Source organism: Hyla sarda, chromosome 12 (genome assembly GCF_029499605.1).
Source record: "Hyla sarda isolate aHylSar1 chromosome 12, aHylSar1.hap1, whole genome shotgun sequence".
NCBI lineage: Eukaryota > Metazoa > Chordata > Amphibia > Anura > Hylidae > Hyla > Hyla sarda.
In genome coordinates this window covers 27,546,347-27,563,479 of record NC_079200.1, presented here as the reverse complement: position 1 = coordinate 27,563,479, position 17,133 = coordinate 27,546,347, and the positions used below count along the sequence as shown (strand labels likewise).

Genomic DNA, 17,133 nt, shown 5'->3' with positions numbered 1-17,133 from the left:
TTCTGAGCCACCCCACCCATTGAAACATAAATGAGCTGCATCCATTCAAAAGACCTGTGGTTTTCAATGAGGGTGCCTACAGCTGTTGCATTAGTTGCAGATTGATCTCTCTCCCACCAAGCGATCGCTCCACCCATTGAAGCAGACAGGCTCCCTGTCATCAGCTGACTAGTGATGTCAGGTCTCGGCCGCATTGCAACCTGGGAAAAATCTGAGACAACAGTCATTTTGTATGCTGTTAAAAATAAATATTGGAGTGAAAATCACAGAAGAATTGTGAGAAAACCGTCACACACAGGTACAGACACTATATTATGAACTACACTAACTTTACAGCCCCTGTAGCAGCATAGTCAAATAAAAAAAAATTCCTGCAATACCCCTTTAAGTTCAATGTTTTGTTAATCTGAATTTTATGTGATGGATCAGAACCCAATAGTCAAAGTTGGTGAAGTGAAATGAGAAAAATATAGAAATAAAACTATTGTTTAGAAATAGAAAACAGAAAATTGTCATATGTGTATGTTATGAAGCCCATAAAAAGCTCTGGTGCAACCAATTACATTCAGAAGTCACATAATTAGTGATATGATGTCCACCTGTGTGTAATCTAAGTGTCACATGATCTGTCATTACATTTACACACCTTTTTTGAAAGGGCCCCAGAGGCTGCAACACTTAAAGGGGTACTCCGCCCCTAGACATCTTATCCCCTATCCAAAGGATAGGGGATAAGATGTCAGATTGCCGCGGTCCCGCTGCTTGGGACCCCTGGGATCCCCGCTGCGGCACCGCGCTATCATTACAGCACAGAGCGAGTTCGCTCTGCACGTAATGATGGGCAGTACAGGGGCTGGAGCAGCGTGACGTCATGGCGCCGCCCCTCGTGACATCACGGCCCGTCCCCTTAATGCAAGTGTATGGGAGGGGGCGTGGCGACCGCCACGCCCCCTCCCATAGACTTGCATTAAGGGGACGGGCAGTGATGTCACGAGGGGCGGCGCCATGACGTCACGCTGCTCCGTCCCCCGTATCGCCCGTCATTACGCACAGAGCGAACTCGCTCTGTGCTGTAATGATAGCGCGGTACCACAGCAGGGATCCCGGGGCTCCCCAGCAGCGGGACCCCGGCGATCTGACATCTTATCCCCTATCCTTTGGATAGGGGATAAGATGTCTAGGGGCGGAGTACCCCTTTAAGTAAGAGGCATCAGTAACCAAACACTGCCATGAAGACCAAGGAACTCTCCAAACAAGTAAGGGACAATGTTATTGGGAATTACAAGTCAGGGTTATGTTATAAAAAAAAATATCCAAATCTTTGATGATCCCCAGGAGCACCACCTATCATAACCAAATGGAAAGAACATGGCATAACAGCAAACCTGCCAAGAGATGGTCGCCCACCAAAACTCATGGACCGGGCAAGGAGGGCATTAATAAGAGAGGCGGAAGAGAGACCTAAGGTAAACCTGGGGGGAGCTGCAGAGTCCACAGAAGAGACCAGAGTATCTGTACACTGGACGACAATAAGCCGAACGCTCCATAGAATTGGGCTTTATGGCAGAGTGGCCAGATGAAGCCATTACTTTCAGCTAAAAACAAAAAGGCACGATGTGAGTTTGCGAAAAGGCATGTGGGAGACTCCCAAAATGTATGGAGGAAGGTGCTCTGGTCTGATGAGACTAAAATTGAACTTTTTGGCAATCAAAGAAAACGCAACGTCTGGCGCAAACCCAACACATTACATCACCCAAAGAACAGCAGCCGGGACTGGGAAACTGGTCAGAGTTGAGGGAAAGATGGATGGTGCTAAATACAGGGATATTGTTGAGCAAAACCTGTACCACTCTGTGCATGATTTGAGGCTAAGATGGAGGTTCACCTTCCAGCAGGAAAATGACCCCAAACATACTGCTAAAGCAACACTTGAGTGGTTTAATCCCCTCCCGCTATGGGATGTATGCATACGTCCCAGCACTGACATGTTCGCGCGCTAGGACGTATGCATATGTCCTCGCGATCTCCTGCCGCAGGCAGCTCAGGAGATCGCCGGCAGCACCCAGCTGTCAATCACAGCCGGGAACCCGCTTCAGCTGCCGGGGCCACGATCGTGCCAGTCCCGGCAGCATTAACCCCATAGATGCAGTGATCAATCCTGATCCCAGCATCTATGGTGTTGACAGGGGGAGGGTGCTTCCCATGCTCACCAATGGTGGTTCTGCAATATGATTGCAGGTCACGGTTGGTTGCTATGGCAGCAGGAGGTCAGATGATGACCTCCTGTCTTCCTGCTACGGAAGCCTATGAGATCCAGCCAGAGGCTGTAGTGTGTGCAGCTGATCAGGTCAAAAAAGATCAAAAGGTGGCATGTATTGCAAAAATGATACCTATAAAAAGTACAGCTTGTCCCACAAAAAATAAACTCAATGGCATCGGACGAAAAATAAAGTTACGGCTTTTGGAACATGATAACACAAAAAAGGGGAAAAAAAAGAATTTTGCTCAGAAAAAGCTATATACAATGTGTATTGCTATAATTGTACCGACCCACAGAATAAATATGACATCACTTTTACTGCATAGTGAACACCATAAAAAAAATTAAAAAAAACGCCAGAAATTTTCCAGTTTTTCACAATATTTTGAAACAAAACTGCACCACTTATATAAAGTACAATATGTCATGAAAAAACTATCTCAGAATCGCTCCGCTCAGAAAAAGCATTCTAAAGTTATTACCATTTAAATGGGTACTTCGGCCCCCAGACAAGATGTCTGATCGCGGGGGTCCCACCGCTGGGGACCCCCGCAATCTAGAAAGCAGCACCTACCTGGCATTACTGCCGGAAGTGCTGGAGGTTCGCATTCTTTTATTCGCAGATTTTATTAATGTATCTTGAGAACATAATTTTGTTGATGCAAATAGCATTTGCACCTATTAAAGGGTTACTCCCACCCTAGACATCTTATCCCCTATCCAAAGGATAGGGGATAAGATGTCTGATCGCGGGGGTCCCGCCGCTGGGGACCCCTGCATTATTGCATGCGGCACCCACCTGTGTTCTCACCGGAACCGCTGGAGGGTCTGAGTCGCGACTCCGGGAACGGGACGTCCGTAATGTCAGGACTCCGCCCCCGTTTGACGTCACGGACTTCCGTTCCCAGAGTCGCGACTCAGACCCTCCAGCGGTTCCGGTGAGAACACAGGTTGGTGCCGCATGCAATAATGCGGGGGTCCCCAGCGGCGGGACCCCCGCGATCAGACATCTTATCCCCTATCCTTTGGATAGGGGATAAGATGTCTAGGGTGGGAGTAACCCTTTAAGGAATATGCAAAAGATCATCACTATGCCCTCTTTACGAATCACAAACCATCTAGGGTCTTATCAACTGCACAAAATATTAGGGCCAATTCTACAATGCCCGGTGGGAACATCCTGATGTGAATACATGGGAAGAGATTTTTTGAAATGAAAGCTTACCTTTCATGGTACCAGTCTCCACCTCCTCATCTTCATCCTCTTCATTAATTAACATGGTGCCAAGTTGGGTTTCTAAGTGTTCGTTTTCCACCATGGTGCCATCAGTCCCTTCACTCATGGTGCTGAACTCCTGCGTTGTGTTCATGTCTCTATTCCGGGGCTGAACCATTGTGCTAGAATCAACATCATCCTCCTCCTTAAGACGAAGAAAATACAAAGTTGAATATAGTCAACATCACCTAGTGATATAGGACATGATTATAACTTTATCTTCTGATGTCCACTGTGTGAGCTGGTCACATAACTCTCAGAGGGGGTTCACTTTTGGAGAGAGACTCTACGTAATGGTGGAAGCATCGTTGTAAAGTTTTCGAGCTACCATTCTTAGGAAAGCAGGAATCTGGATAGTGACCTCCGTTAGGGGACTGTAAGGGCACGTTCAGATGGCTACAATTCTGACCGATTTTAGCATCCAAATCAGCGCATGGACTCCCATTGACATTGTGTGATGTCACGCCCCGCCCCCTCAATGCAAGTCTATGGAAGGGGGCGTGACGGCTGTCATGCCCCCTCCCATAGACTTGCATTGAGGGGGCGGGGCGTGACGTCCCACGGGGGGGGGGGGGGGGGGGCGGAGTCATGACGTCACGATCTTCCGTCCCCGTGGTCGGGAGCCAGAACCTTCAGCGCTTCCGGAAGCAGATACAGGTGGGTGCTGCATGCTATATTGCGGGGGTCCCCAGCGGCGGGACCCCCGAGATCAGACATCTTATCCTTTTGATAGGGGATAAGATGTCTAGGGGTGGAGTACCCCTTTAAGGGCTCCTGCAGTAACACCGGAGCGTCAAACAGAGGCTGAACAGTAGACCAGCGTAGGATAGAAGGGGGAGGTAAGTAACAGTTTAAACATAGATAACCCCTTTAGGCTAAAATTCCACTAAGGTTTTTCATGCAAAAACGGCAATAAAAACGCCAATGAAAAAATGCCGCGGCCAGATGTTAGCTTGGCGTCTTTCATTTTGCCGTTTTTTTTTTTTTTTTAAATCCTTTTTCAGCTCTTTTGGGCTCAGAGGCGTTTTCAAAAACGTCCTCAAATCCGGAGTATGGTGTTTTTTTCGGGAAAATCTCGGCATTTTCCTGTCATAGAAGTCTATGGGAGTGAAAAAGACGCCAAGAAAAACGCCATGCATGTTTTAACTTAGATACCTTTTTTGTTAAATTTCGTAGGGTGCCATTATAAAAAAAAAAAAAAAAAAAAAAAAGATAGGGTAGTGATGGAAAAAAAATAGTATTTAACGAAATTTTTATTTTTTTGAACAAAATTTTTATAAATTTTTAAACAGGGATCAATTTATGTGGGCGGGCAGACAACTAAAAATCTAGCTGGCAATATAAAAAATGTAGAAAGGGGCCATTTAATTATAAAAATAATATATTTTTTATAATTAATTTTGTAAAACTTTTTATTAGTAATGTATTTTAATTATGTGTTTAATAAAATGTGTGTTTTTTTTACTTTAACTATTTTTTTTTTTAGATTTTCTAGGTAGTACTACTACTCCCAGCATGGAAACGACTGTTCCATGGTGGGAGTAGTAGTACATGTACTAATAGACAGATCGCAGCGGGTGTCACTTCTGACCCCCCGCTGCGATCCTCTGGTATAAGCGATAGAAGCGGGCGGCAGCCTCACTTGTCTGGTCCCTGCCCGCACTATACTCTGATGTGATGTGAAGTTCTCTTCACTTCACAGATTTATATTTCCCGCTGAGAGCTGTGATTGGCCGGATAGTGTTGGCCACTCTCAGCGGCATATACGAATCTGTGATGTGAAGATCACATCACAGCGGAGTATAGTGTCGGGCAGGGACCAGACAAGTGCAGCTGCCAGAAGGGTCTGTTCACATTTTACAAAACGTACAATGTGAACAGAGCCTCACACCCTTACCAGCCTGGCTTCCGTCTGTAGCTCCGCCCCTAATTGTGTCATCACTAAGGGGCAGGGCTACAATGACCCGGCGGGGACAGGGAGCGTGGGAGGTAAAGCAGACCTATTCTTCTGTATACAGTGGTCCCTCAAGTTACAATATTAATTGGTTCTGGGACGACCATTGTATGTTGAGACCAGAACTCTATGGAAACCTGGTAATTGGTTCTGAAGCCACCAAAATGTCATCCAAAAATAGGAAAAAATTGAGAATTAAAGAAAAATACGTAGATAACTAATATAGATAAATCAAGTCCTTACATATAAAAGTAATAAAGATCTGCTGGGAGCTGTAAATCACTGTCTATGTCAGTGTTTCCCAAGCAGGGAGCCTCCAGCTGTTGCAAAACTACAACTCCCAGCATGCCCGGACAGCCAAAGGCTGTCCGGGCATGCTGGGAGTTGTAGTTTTGCAACAGCTGGGGCCACCCTGCTTGGGAAACACTGGTCTATGTATAGGACAGGAGCTTCTTCGGGGTCCTGTACAGTACACGCAATGTCCTAAAAAAGTAATGGAGTCGCCCTCACCTGGAGTCCAAAGGAGCAGGTAACCCTGGTACAGGTAATGTGTACAGAACATGTAATACCTCCCTGTACTGTAGGGGGCGCTACCAGACACCAGTCAGTGCATGCACTTCAGTAATACAGGGGCTTTACCAGTGAATGCCCATTCTGATTGGTCGGTTCTTCCAGCCATTGACAGGTATCGCAGATCTGGACTGTCTGTAGCATTGTATGTTGAGTCTGGTTTCAACTTACAATGGTCCAGAAAAGACCATTGTATGTTGAAACTATTGTATGTTGAGCCCATTGTAAGTTGAGGGATCACTGTACACTATATACAGCTATCTATAAATATCTGTATATACTGTATACCGCCCAAAGGGGCTATAGGAGCAGGGAGTCCTGTCAATCTGGTGACAGGATTCCCTGTTTCTGTATACTATACATGGGTACACTATGCCCCCTGTATACTATACGGCCGGGGGAGATGAGTAGTGATACTGTACATCACTCCTCATCTCCTTACACTCTGTAGACCGGGCGCTCAGCATCCGACCCACAGAGTGCCACAGGGGACAAATTTGAAAAAATGCTAGAAAAACATTTTTGCTGGTGGGAAAAAACCTCAATGGAATCCTAGCCTAATAGGTGGAACCACATGATCAGGCCGCGTTGCAGTTGTGTTGCGCTTGGCCGCATGTAGTAAAAGCTCCCAAAATGCTGCTACATGTGTTTTTTATATACCGTACTTGTCAGTTGTTGCTATTTAAATGGGCACTGTAATTAAACATGATTTTTAATATTTAATTCCTTATGCCAAATAAATAACTTTTGTAATTGGCTTCCATAAAAAAAAAAAAAATGTTAGTTTTTTTGTCGTACACTTCTGGCCACCAGGGGTCTCCCTTCTTGGCCAGAACACATTCCGCTTGGTCAAAATGCTTTTTAATAGCAGGAGACCAAACTCAGGAAGTGACATGAATGGAGGGGCGTGGCCGTGACGTCACATCTCGGAGGCAGCGGCCGGCACAGAATGCCAGGGGCTGCACCGAGATCGCAGGGGGTCTTAACGGCAGGACCCCTGCGATCATGCATCTTATCCCATATCCAAGAGGATGAAGCCGGAATACCCCTTTAAACAAGAAGTAGGCTACAAAAAAAAAACCTGTCCCAATAAATATTAAAAAATAAATAAAAAATACAGACCCCATTCTCCTCCTCTTCTGGTTCTACCTCGCGCTGCTGTAATTCACAACGTTTGATCTGTGCCTCCATTGCTTCATTTATTAGGTGTTTCAAAATGGATGCTCCTTTGGTCGTTTTCACAAATGGGTGCTGGATGAGACAGAAAGAGTATATTACTAAATTTAATTTTCGATTGAAAATGTAGTGATGATTAATTTGTTTATATAACCTTAAGTAGGAGCACCAATAAATGTTGTCACCTACTCACCAAAACCAATTGCAGATACTTTTTTTTAAATGTCAAGTGACAGTAGAGACGGCTCTAGATTTTGTGAGGCCTTAATTGAAAGTCGATCACGAGGCCCTCAGTAGTAAGGTAGAAGCTTTCAGTAGTTAGGAAGTAAATCCCCACTATTAGATAGAAGCCCCCAGAAGATTGGTAGGTAGGGGATTCCCTATATAATGTAGAAGACTTGACTAGTTAGGTAGACAATCTCCCCTATAAATTAGAAGACCCCAGTATGTAGGTAGAGAATCCACCTAATAGGTAGAAGCCCCCAGTGGGTAGGTAGGTAGGAAAACCTCCACTATTAGGCAGAAGCCCCCAGAAGATAGGCATGTAGGGAATCCCCCCTATTAGGTTGAAGCTCCCAGTGGCTAGGCAGAAATCCTCCCCCTTTAGGTAGAAATATCCAGTAGTTAGGTAGTCAGGAAGGTAGGGAACCAATTAAGTAGTCTCCTCGAATAAGTTGGTGGTGTACCACATATCGCTGCCTACCTTGGCCGAACAGCTCGCATAGCTCCTCCCCCCTGCCCCTCGCTGCAGGCTCCAGAATGTTCCCTCCGCACTGTCTCATCCAGCAACAGTGTCTGGTGCATCTAGCAGGGGGCCGCATGAGGCCTGTCTATTTAAGGGTTTTGCACACCTCTGAATCTATTCCCCCTCCAATCTCTGACTGCTATCTCCTGTTTAAGGGCACTCTGCCCTCACCTTCTCGTCTGGGCTACAAAGTGGTTTCCCATTGCGAAGGTTCTGCTGATTCTGCTGCTCTGCTGTATCCCATGTTTCCTGACCTCTGCCTGTTTTGTGACGCCGCCTCTTTCCTTACCCCTGGTACTTTCCTGACTCTCCTGGTGCAGACTTCAGACTGCTGGACTACACCTCTGCCGGGTATTGAGCTATACCACCATCCTCACATGTGCTACTCAGCTCTACTGTTCCAAGCTCCAACTCAGCTCCAACTAGCCTCTCTAGTCTCTACAGACTCCGCTGCTGAGCTACTCCACCCAGCCTCAGCCAACACCACCCGCCTGGATTCTCAGGTCCTTTTGCACTAAGGATCTTCTGGCCTGCTTGGCCAGTTGCCACTTTACCGGGACCACTTTTGTTGCAGTGACCTGGTATCTCCCTGCAGCTAAGACCAACTTCCGCATCTGGAGCGGGATAAAGGGTGAAAACCAGGGAGATACTTAGACACCCCTCTCAAGTTTGGGCCAAAGCCAAACCGGTAAATGGCACAGCAGGTCCACATCCATTGGGGTGTTACATAAGTCCTCTCCAAAAAAAAAAAAATCCCACTCGCTTCTATCCCCTCCCATGCTGAGGCCTCTACATCTTTCACTCTGTTAGTGGTGCAGAACCAGCCAAGCAATGAAATTATATCATCATAAAACAGGTTTTGCACCACTTCAAATGAAGAGGCCTTTGGGAATTGTACAAGTACACGTGCAAAATGTCCGGTATCGGCACCAATACCGCTACCGGAATGTCTTGAATTTTTTTCTAATACAAAACTCAAAAGCCCCCTGACGTAAGAGAAAAAATATGGCTGATTTCTGCCCCACCATTATGGAGAGCTTACAATAAAGTACAATAAACTAAAAGGGGTACTCTGCCCCTGGATATCTTATCCCCTATCCAAAGGATAGGGGATAAGATGTCTGATTGCGGGGGTCCCGCCTCTGGGGACCCCTGCGATCTCGGCTTCGGCACCTTCGGCACGAACTGGCGATGCGGGGCGGAGGCTTGTGATGTCACGGCCACGCCCCATTAGTGATGTAACGGCCATGCCCACTCAATGCAAGTCCCATAGACTTGCATTGAGGGGGCGTGGCCTTTATGTCACGAGTGTGCGCGACCATAACGTCACAAGACTCCGACGCTGTAAACGAACGCCAGGTGCAGCAGGGAGATTGCAAGGGTCCCCAGCAGCGAGACCCCAGCCATCAGACCTCTTATCCCCTACCCTTTGGATAGGGGATAAGATGTCTAGGGGCGGAGTACCCCTTTAATAAAACTAATACCCTGTATCATATTTTTCTATTTGTAGAGATGTAGGTCCACAGGGGTGCTTATTCTAGTGACTTTACACTGGTGTGACCACACTAAGGGTACATCCAATGTCTAAACATGTCTGACCATTAATAATAGATGGCATTACTGATGCCACACATAACACTTGGTTATCTTTATTTTGCATTTAATAAGTGTTGTACTTGGCAGAGGCCAAATCTCAGGTCAGTAAATAATTCAGTGAAAAATTTACAGTACATACAATTCCCACCACATCATGTCCTAGTTTTCTGAAGTCACGTCTTCCCTTAGTTTGCACAGTTTCTGCCCATTTTATTTATTTAGAAGTGAGAGAAAAAAAATCTGAGTGGAATCCTCATCCTTATGGAGGGAAATCCTCGCTCTGAGAGATCCCAAGGACTGAGCCGTCACATTTAAGATGCACAAGCTATTAAAGGAAAGACAATTATAGCTGGTGCAGCGTGTTCTCTATAAAGTACGGCTCATAGGAACAGACTTTACCAGTCCGAGAAGGCACTCTTATTTATCGGTAGCAAAACAATGGCGGTCATTTACTAATGTGACCCCCAACAGCTTTTTCAAGGGTTTTGCACCCGATTTTGCAAGCAAAAAATCCAGAAAACCTGACCAACTCTCCATTTTACCCAGAAAACCCAGAAAAGGGGCATGACCATCAGGTAAAGAGCTGTCAAAAAAGGAGCATGTCCCTGAAATTTTTGAAAAACCCCAACATATTTACTAATGTTCCCACATAAAATGTGGTGGATTTGAGCTCTGGAAAACCCTAAGAGTAGGTGTAAAAAAAAAAAAAGCCAAACATAGGGAAAAATTTGTAAATATTGTAGAAAATTTTGGCCTGATCCCATCTTATCTATATATTCTGGTGTCACATTTTATCGTCATCCTCAAGACTGCTGAAAAGTTTTCTCTACAGAACAGAAAGTTTAAGCTTATTATTAGGCTTGGTGACCAGACTGAGAACTAAAAGATTTCAGGATTATCCTAAAATATAGATATTAAAAAAAATAAAAAATAAATCTTATTATTAATGATTACTAAATCTTAAAAAATACTTATATTCTGATGACACATTCCCTTCAAACTACCATGTGAATCTAAGCAGGACCAGAGCCTACTCCAAATGTTTCTCACTCCAGCATTTCCAGTGCCCAAAATTTTTTCGGACATGTGAAAACACTCTGATACATATCAGGAATAAATGGGGGGGGGAAAAAAATCACTATAAAAGTGGGAAAATTGGGAATATTTGTAAATTACCTCCTATATGTTCATACATGAAACCTAAACTGTTCCAAATAAATTAGGAAATGAATAGGACTGTACCTGTAGCAGCTCCGTTGCACTCGCTCTCTGTTCTGGATTCTTGACTAGACACTGGTTAATGAATTCTATGAACTGTTTTGACCAAAGGTCTGGCTTTCGAAGTGTTGGCGGTGGGTTTGATGGAATCATGAAGATAGCCTAAAGCAAAAAAGGACAGACTATAAATATGATCCGCGATTTATCTTACATTTAGATAGAAATTCTGGTTTGACTGAAGAGTTTTGGAGACTATCCTCTTCATTTACTGACTTGCCCGATTGCCTTTTCACTTCCTTCTTTTACATCATAATGAAATCTGTCCGACATGAGACACTTAGCCAATGCGGTAAGGGCTTGTATTCCCATTCTATGGCGCAGCCTGAAGAAATGATTCTACAAAATTGTAGACCTTAGGTGTATGGAAGACCTCACGGCCCAACTCCATTAACAGTTTTAAAACTATCCTTTCCAATGTGAAATGTATAAATGGCAGATATGAAAATATGAACACGAAAGGATAAACTAGGAATTGTATATGGCGAGATTTATCCAGGGAAGGTTAAAACAAGGTTAGACTGAAGACAGAGACTATAATAGGTAATCTTGCACTATCAAGGACATGCAAATACCAGAATGATAAGAACAAAAACGCTCAAAGACCAACTGGTCTGAACACGGACCAGGATACACAGAACCAATTCAAACTAGATACAAAGCAAACTGACTTCTATGTTAGGGACAAAGTAAAGCTCAGGAAATGGATCTAACACTAGGAGGAACCAATTAACTACAACACCAAACTCCACAAATATGGAGAGACACAAAAAAAAAAAAAAATCCAAATAGACTCTAAGGGTATGTTCACACTGAGGAATTGGGGCGGAAATCAAGCAGAAATTTTCTGCCTCAAAATATTGTTACTTTTCCACAAGAACTCACAGAGATTTCGCGAGGAATTGGTGCGGAATTGGCGTGGAATTCCACATGCGGAAATGAAAATTTCAAGCGGAGGAGGAGAAGAGTATCATATATGTATATATATTATCCTCTTTTTTTTTTCATGCGGAAATTACGCGCCAATTCTGCGCGGAAATGATTCTAACTGAAAAAAAAAATTAACATTGATCTCTATGGGAGTAAGACGCTGATTCCGCCTGAAAGAAAGAACATGTTCTTTCTTCAAGCGGAACAGACTTCCTCGTCAGAATTCTGCTTGAGGAAATTCCTCAGTGTGAACTGCGGGGCGGAAATTCTGCACAGCTCTATGGGGATTTCACTGCTGAATGAATTGGAGAGGAAAAAGCGAGCAGAATTACTCGTGAAAATTCCTCTCCAATTCCTCAGTGTGAACATACCCTAAGATAGGGGGGGGGGACACCTGTGTGAAACAGGATCCAACCTTAGAGAAAACTCAAAAACACATCTAAACACGAAACAGATAAATAAATGCACAAACAGGTCTGAACAGGGGTCAAGGGTCAAGACTCACAGAAGCAGGTGTGAACACACACTAACAGTGAATACACAACAAGACACAAACGGGAAAGACTAAAACCGACCAAGTACACATAATAACAAGAATATCAGAAAAGAGCTAAAAGCTAACACTGGACAGAAAGCCATGGCTTATAGAAAGTGCAAGTGTGCTCAGACACAGACAAGATAACACTAAGAGCAGTATATAACGGAAAAAAGCGGAGGTGGCGCCGGGTGCGGTGTAGGTCTCTAGCCGGTGTAGGTAGGCACCCGACTGGGGGGTAGCGTATCACTTGCCAGTGATGGCAGCTTGGTATGCAGGCCTGCAGCGTGTGGACGGAGCCCAGGGGTGGGTCCGTATGGAGAATGCTGAAGTGCAGGAAAAAGCTGCGGTGGCGCTCCCAAGGAAGTAACCCGAAGTCGTGGGTATTGGTATAAAGTAAATAATTTATTTTTACAGCATAAAGAAATCAAAGAAAATAAAATAAATAAAGCAAGACGCGTTTCGGGAGTCACAGCTCCCTTTCTCAATTGCAGGTGGTTGCTGCAATTGAGAAAGGGAGCTGTGACTCCCGAAACGCGTCTTGCTTTATTTATTTATTTCCTTTGATTTCTTTATGCTGTAAAAAATATATTATTTACTTTATACCAATACCCACGACTTCGGGTTACTTCCTTGGGAGCGCCACCGCAGCTTTTTCCTGCACTTCAGCAAGATAACACTAAAACTCAGATCAAATCAGCAGCACTTAAGAAAGGCTGGAGAACATAGAAATAACCCCAAATATGCTGCTATTTGCCAGGGACTGTAGATCTCTCCTGACTAGAGAGAAATACACAGACTGGTCAGGTGCGCTCATTACATCAACTTTATTTGTCTCTTTTTTGTATTCGCTTTATCATTCAAGTAAATTATCTCTGTGGATCTATTTTTTTTTGTATTTGAAATTTTTATTAAATTGAATAATAAGGGATACAGGAATGAAAAACAAAGGGGTAAGGCTGCATTCACATCACGATTTCTCCACTTTCTCCATCCGACCTGAGTACACGATTTTTATAACTTAAAATCGTATGAAATCGTATATAAAGTCTGATCCATTGACCTCCATTAAAAAATCGGATCCATTACACTCATCCGATTTGACCCGCATCCGATTTCACACGATTTTTTTTCAGGTCTGAAATCGTGGTCAACCCCGATTTCAGACCCGAACAAAAGTCGTGTGAAATCGGATGCGGATCAAATCGGATGTGTGTAATGGATCCGATTTTTTAATGGAGGTCAATGGATCCGACTTTATATACGATTTCATACGATTTTAAGTTATAAAAATCGTGTACTCAGGTCGGATGGAGAAGTCGTGATGTGAATGCAGCCAAAGGGAAAATAAATGGGAAGGGAAACAAAAACATATACAATCAGGATTAGAAAGCACACAGCAGAAATATGTAATACAATGCAAAGAATGTAAAAAAAAACATTACCAAGGTACAGAAAAAGTAATATATTTTACAGCAGTTCCCCTAGATACCACTCTGGGGGAAGACAGTTCCCTTAAATAGCATAAAAACAACTAGCTAAATGGCAGAAATCTCTAGGCTTAAAAAAGAAAAAAAACTAAAGAAAAAACTGGGCATCATCTAGTCGCCTTAAAGAGGTACTCCGCTGCTCAGCGTTTGGAACAAACTGTTCGGAACGCTAGAGCCGGTGCTCGTGATGTCATAGTCCCACCCCCCTCATGACGTCACACCCAGCCCCCCTCAATGCAAGTCTATGGGAGGGGGCGTGACAGCCGTCATGCCCCTCCCACATACTTGCATTGAGGGGGCGGGGCAAGACCTCATGAGGGGGCGGGGCTATGAGCTCATGAGCTCCCAGCGGCGGCTCCAGCTTTTGCAACCGTTGAGTGGAGTACCCCTTTAAGGACTGGTTCTCTAATCAGTATGACAAGATCTGAATGTGTCGGAATGCGTAAATTGAATCCAAGGAAACCATAGCTTAGCATGTTTTTGAGAGCGATCCGTAGACACCAATCGCAATTCTTCCATACGGTGAAAATTACCTATTTCCAATAGCCAGTCGGAAATAGCGGGAGAGTGTGGATCTATTTTATCATAGAACCCACTGTAAAACAGTTCCCTTTTGAAATTACAACTTTCATATGTCCTACATACACAAAAGCTATAAAATGAAAGCAAAAGTAACTTGTCAAGAAGTGTTAACAACAACACAACCAATATTGATCTTACAAGCTTTATCTGTGGACAAGTTGTAAACAAGTTCATCAACAGAGCAGGACACATATTCATGGTAGTGTAGGGAAAAAATTTACAACTTTCCCCACGTCAACCATAAAATTGGTCCTTAAAGCAATTTAAAGAAGTACTCCGGCGAAAATGAAAGGGGTATTCCAGGATTTTTTTTTATTTGACTATGCTACAGGGGCTGTAAAGTTAGTGTAGTTCATAAAATAGTGTCTCTACCTGTGTGTAATGGTTTTCTCACAATTCTTATGTGATTTTCATCCCAATTTTTATTTTTACCAGCATACAAAATGACTGTTGTCTCGGATTTTTCCCAGCTTGCAATGCGGCCGAGACCTGACATCACTAGTCAGCTGATGACAGGGAGCCTGTCTGCTTCAATGGGTGGAGAGAGCAGTCTGCAAGTAATGCAACAGCTGTAGGCACCCTGATTGAAAACCACAGGTCTGCAGCTCATTTATGTTTCAATGGATGGGGTGGCTGATGTGTGGGAAGGAGGAAAATGGAATCATGGGATTTGTAGGCAAAAAAGAAAACTGAAAATAGGAAATACAAGTTCACAAAAAGCTAGCCACAGTGTTATGGTAATCTTACAACATAGCCATTTAGCCCAAGACATGCGCAGAGCCTTCCTAAGCATGTCCATTACTGTCTGCCAGGTACGTACTAAAATCCCCTTATGCTGGAGAACCCCTTTAACTTATCCCCTATAAACAGGATAGGTGACAAGTGGCTGATCTACAGTACGGGAGCGCGTGTTGTCTACCGGTAGACAGGACACGCTCCATTAAATTCTATTGGAGCATCAATGATGCCTGAGAGCTGTACTCTTTTCTATGCTCCTATAGAAATGAATGGAGAGCGTGGCGGCAGAGCGCCAGGTCGCATGGCGGTAATCACGGGGGCCCCGGTCCCTTACCCCGGGAATTAGCTACTTATCCCCTATCCTGTAGATAGGGGATACATAAATTTTCGCCTGAGATCTCCTTTAACACAGTCAAAGGGATGATTCTGGATGTGTGAACTTTTGGCACATCAATGCATTTACTTCCATAAAACAACCATCTTCTCATCTTCTATCTAATATTCCAACTTGATTTAATTTTCCATTTGAGCAAATTTCAATCAATAAAGTTTTCTGGGCAAAGACCTACAATAAAAAGGAAGATCTGTGAGAGTACAAGAAGGGCCTATAAGTGGATCCATTACCTAAAAATCAATGCCTGTCAGTCACACTATAGAGCTGATGTTCCTATGATCAGATTGTAGGACAAGATGAAACTTTTTTGTAAATACAATACGAGAGGGTCCGTATTCCTTGTTCTGGCAGTAGCTATGAGGACATTTTAAACATAATCTGTCAGCTCTATATTATGCTCGGAGCTGAAGACATTGGCAGATAGATGATAGGGAGATAAAACAAATAATACCTGACTTTTAGCTGACGGCTGTTCGCAAAGTTATAAAATTATGTTTTCCTCCCAAGCTCAAGTGTCATAGAATCGCACTGAGCTACAGCCTGCAGGCCTCCTCCCTCCCCCATTTCTTCTTACCCTGCATGATTGATGTACAGGGCTTGCTTCAAGCAGTAAACCCTGTAAGTCAATCAGTCAAAGCAGGGAGGAGTGTGCAGCTTGGCCAGATCTCTACGGAAATTGAGCTCAGAAGGAAAATACAATTTTATGACTTTGTAAATAGCCATGAGCTAAGACCTATCTGCCCATGTCTGCAGCTCTGAGCATGACCTAGAGCTGACAGATTCCCTTTCAGTGTTTCCAATAAAGATAAAAGGCTGCATAGAGCATCAACGTAATAGCCCAGATTATCAACCTGCCAGAAACCAAAACTGTCCGGTTTTGCCCATAACAACCAATCACAGCTCAGCTTTCACTTAACTAGAGCTTGTTTAGATATAAAAAGCGGAGCTGTAATTGGTTACTACGGGCAAAACCATACAGTTTTGGTTTCAAGCACATTGGAAACCTGAGCCATTGAGTTCATGCTCTGTAATAATTCATCTCAGTGTTTCCCAACCAGTGGTGCCTCCAGCTGTTGCAAAACTACAACTCTCAGCATTCCCGGACAGCCTTTGGCTGTCCGGGCATGCTGGGAGTTGTAGTTTTACAATAGCTGCAGGCACCACTGGTTGGGGAATACTGATTTAAAGGGTCCTGGTAAGTAGAAACAGCTGATCGGCACTGCTCTATCCCTCTCTGTCAGGGTGGAAAGCGCTTCGCAGGGGGAACTGTGTATGGAGGTGCTCAACTACTTAGAAAGGCAGACTGTCCAAAATTCATCATAGAAAAGAATGAACATAGTGGCACTCACCAGATTCGTTGCTTTAAAGGTTGCTTTTATTCCATAAGAAAGTGCAATGACATGGACGGCATCTGATCCAGCCGGACCGGGACGCCAGTGCGTTCGCTTGCTGGGTTACAATTGTTTCACGCTTGCGCGCTTCAACAGACCCTCCCTCTCACCGCTTCCCTCACCTGTATATCACCACCTACAGCAGGTGACGTCAGAGGCGGGAGGGATTACAACAAGCAAAGGTTTAAAAACAGTTACAAAGAGAACTTATATTAAAACCA

The 17,133-nt window shown here is 44.1% G+C and overlaps 1 protein-coding gene across 1 annotated transcript in view; it reads right to left on the bottom strand.

Annotated features, from left to right (window-relative positions):
• LOC130296605 (serine/threonine-protein kinase 4-like) overlaps positions 1–17,133 on the bottom strand; it is a 98,281-nt gene that overhangs the window by 20,114 nt on the left and 61,034 nt on the right. The window contains exons 7-9 of the mRNA XM_056548317.1: positions 10,820–10,957; positions 7,183–7,311; positions 3,486–3,681 (exon numbers count right to left, since the gene is read on the bottom strand). Coding sequence (XP_056404292.1) covers positions 3,486–3,681; positions 7,183–7,311; positions 10,820–10,957 — 463 coding nt within the window. The remainder of the gene's footprint in view (positions 1–3,485; positions 3,682–7,182; positions 7,312–10,819; positions 10,958–17,133) is intronic.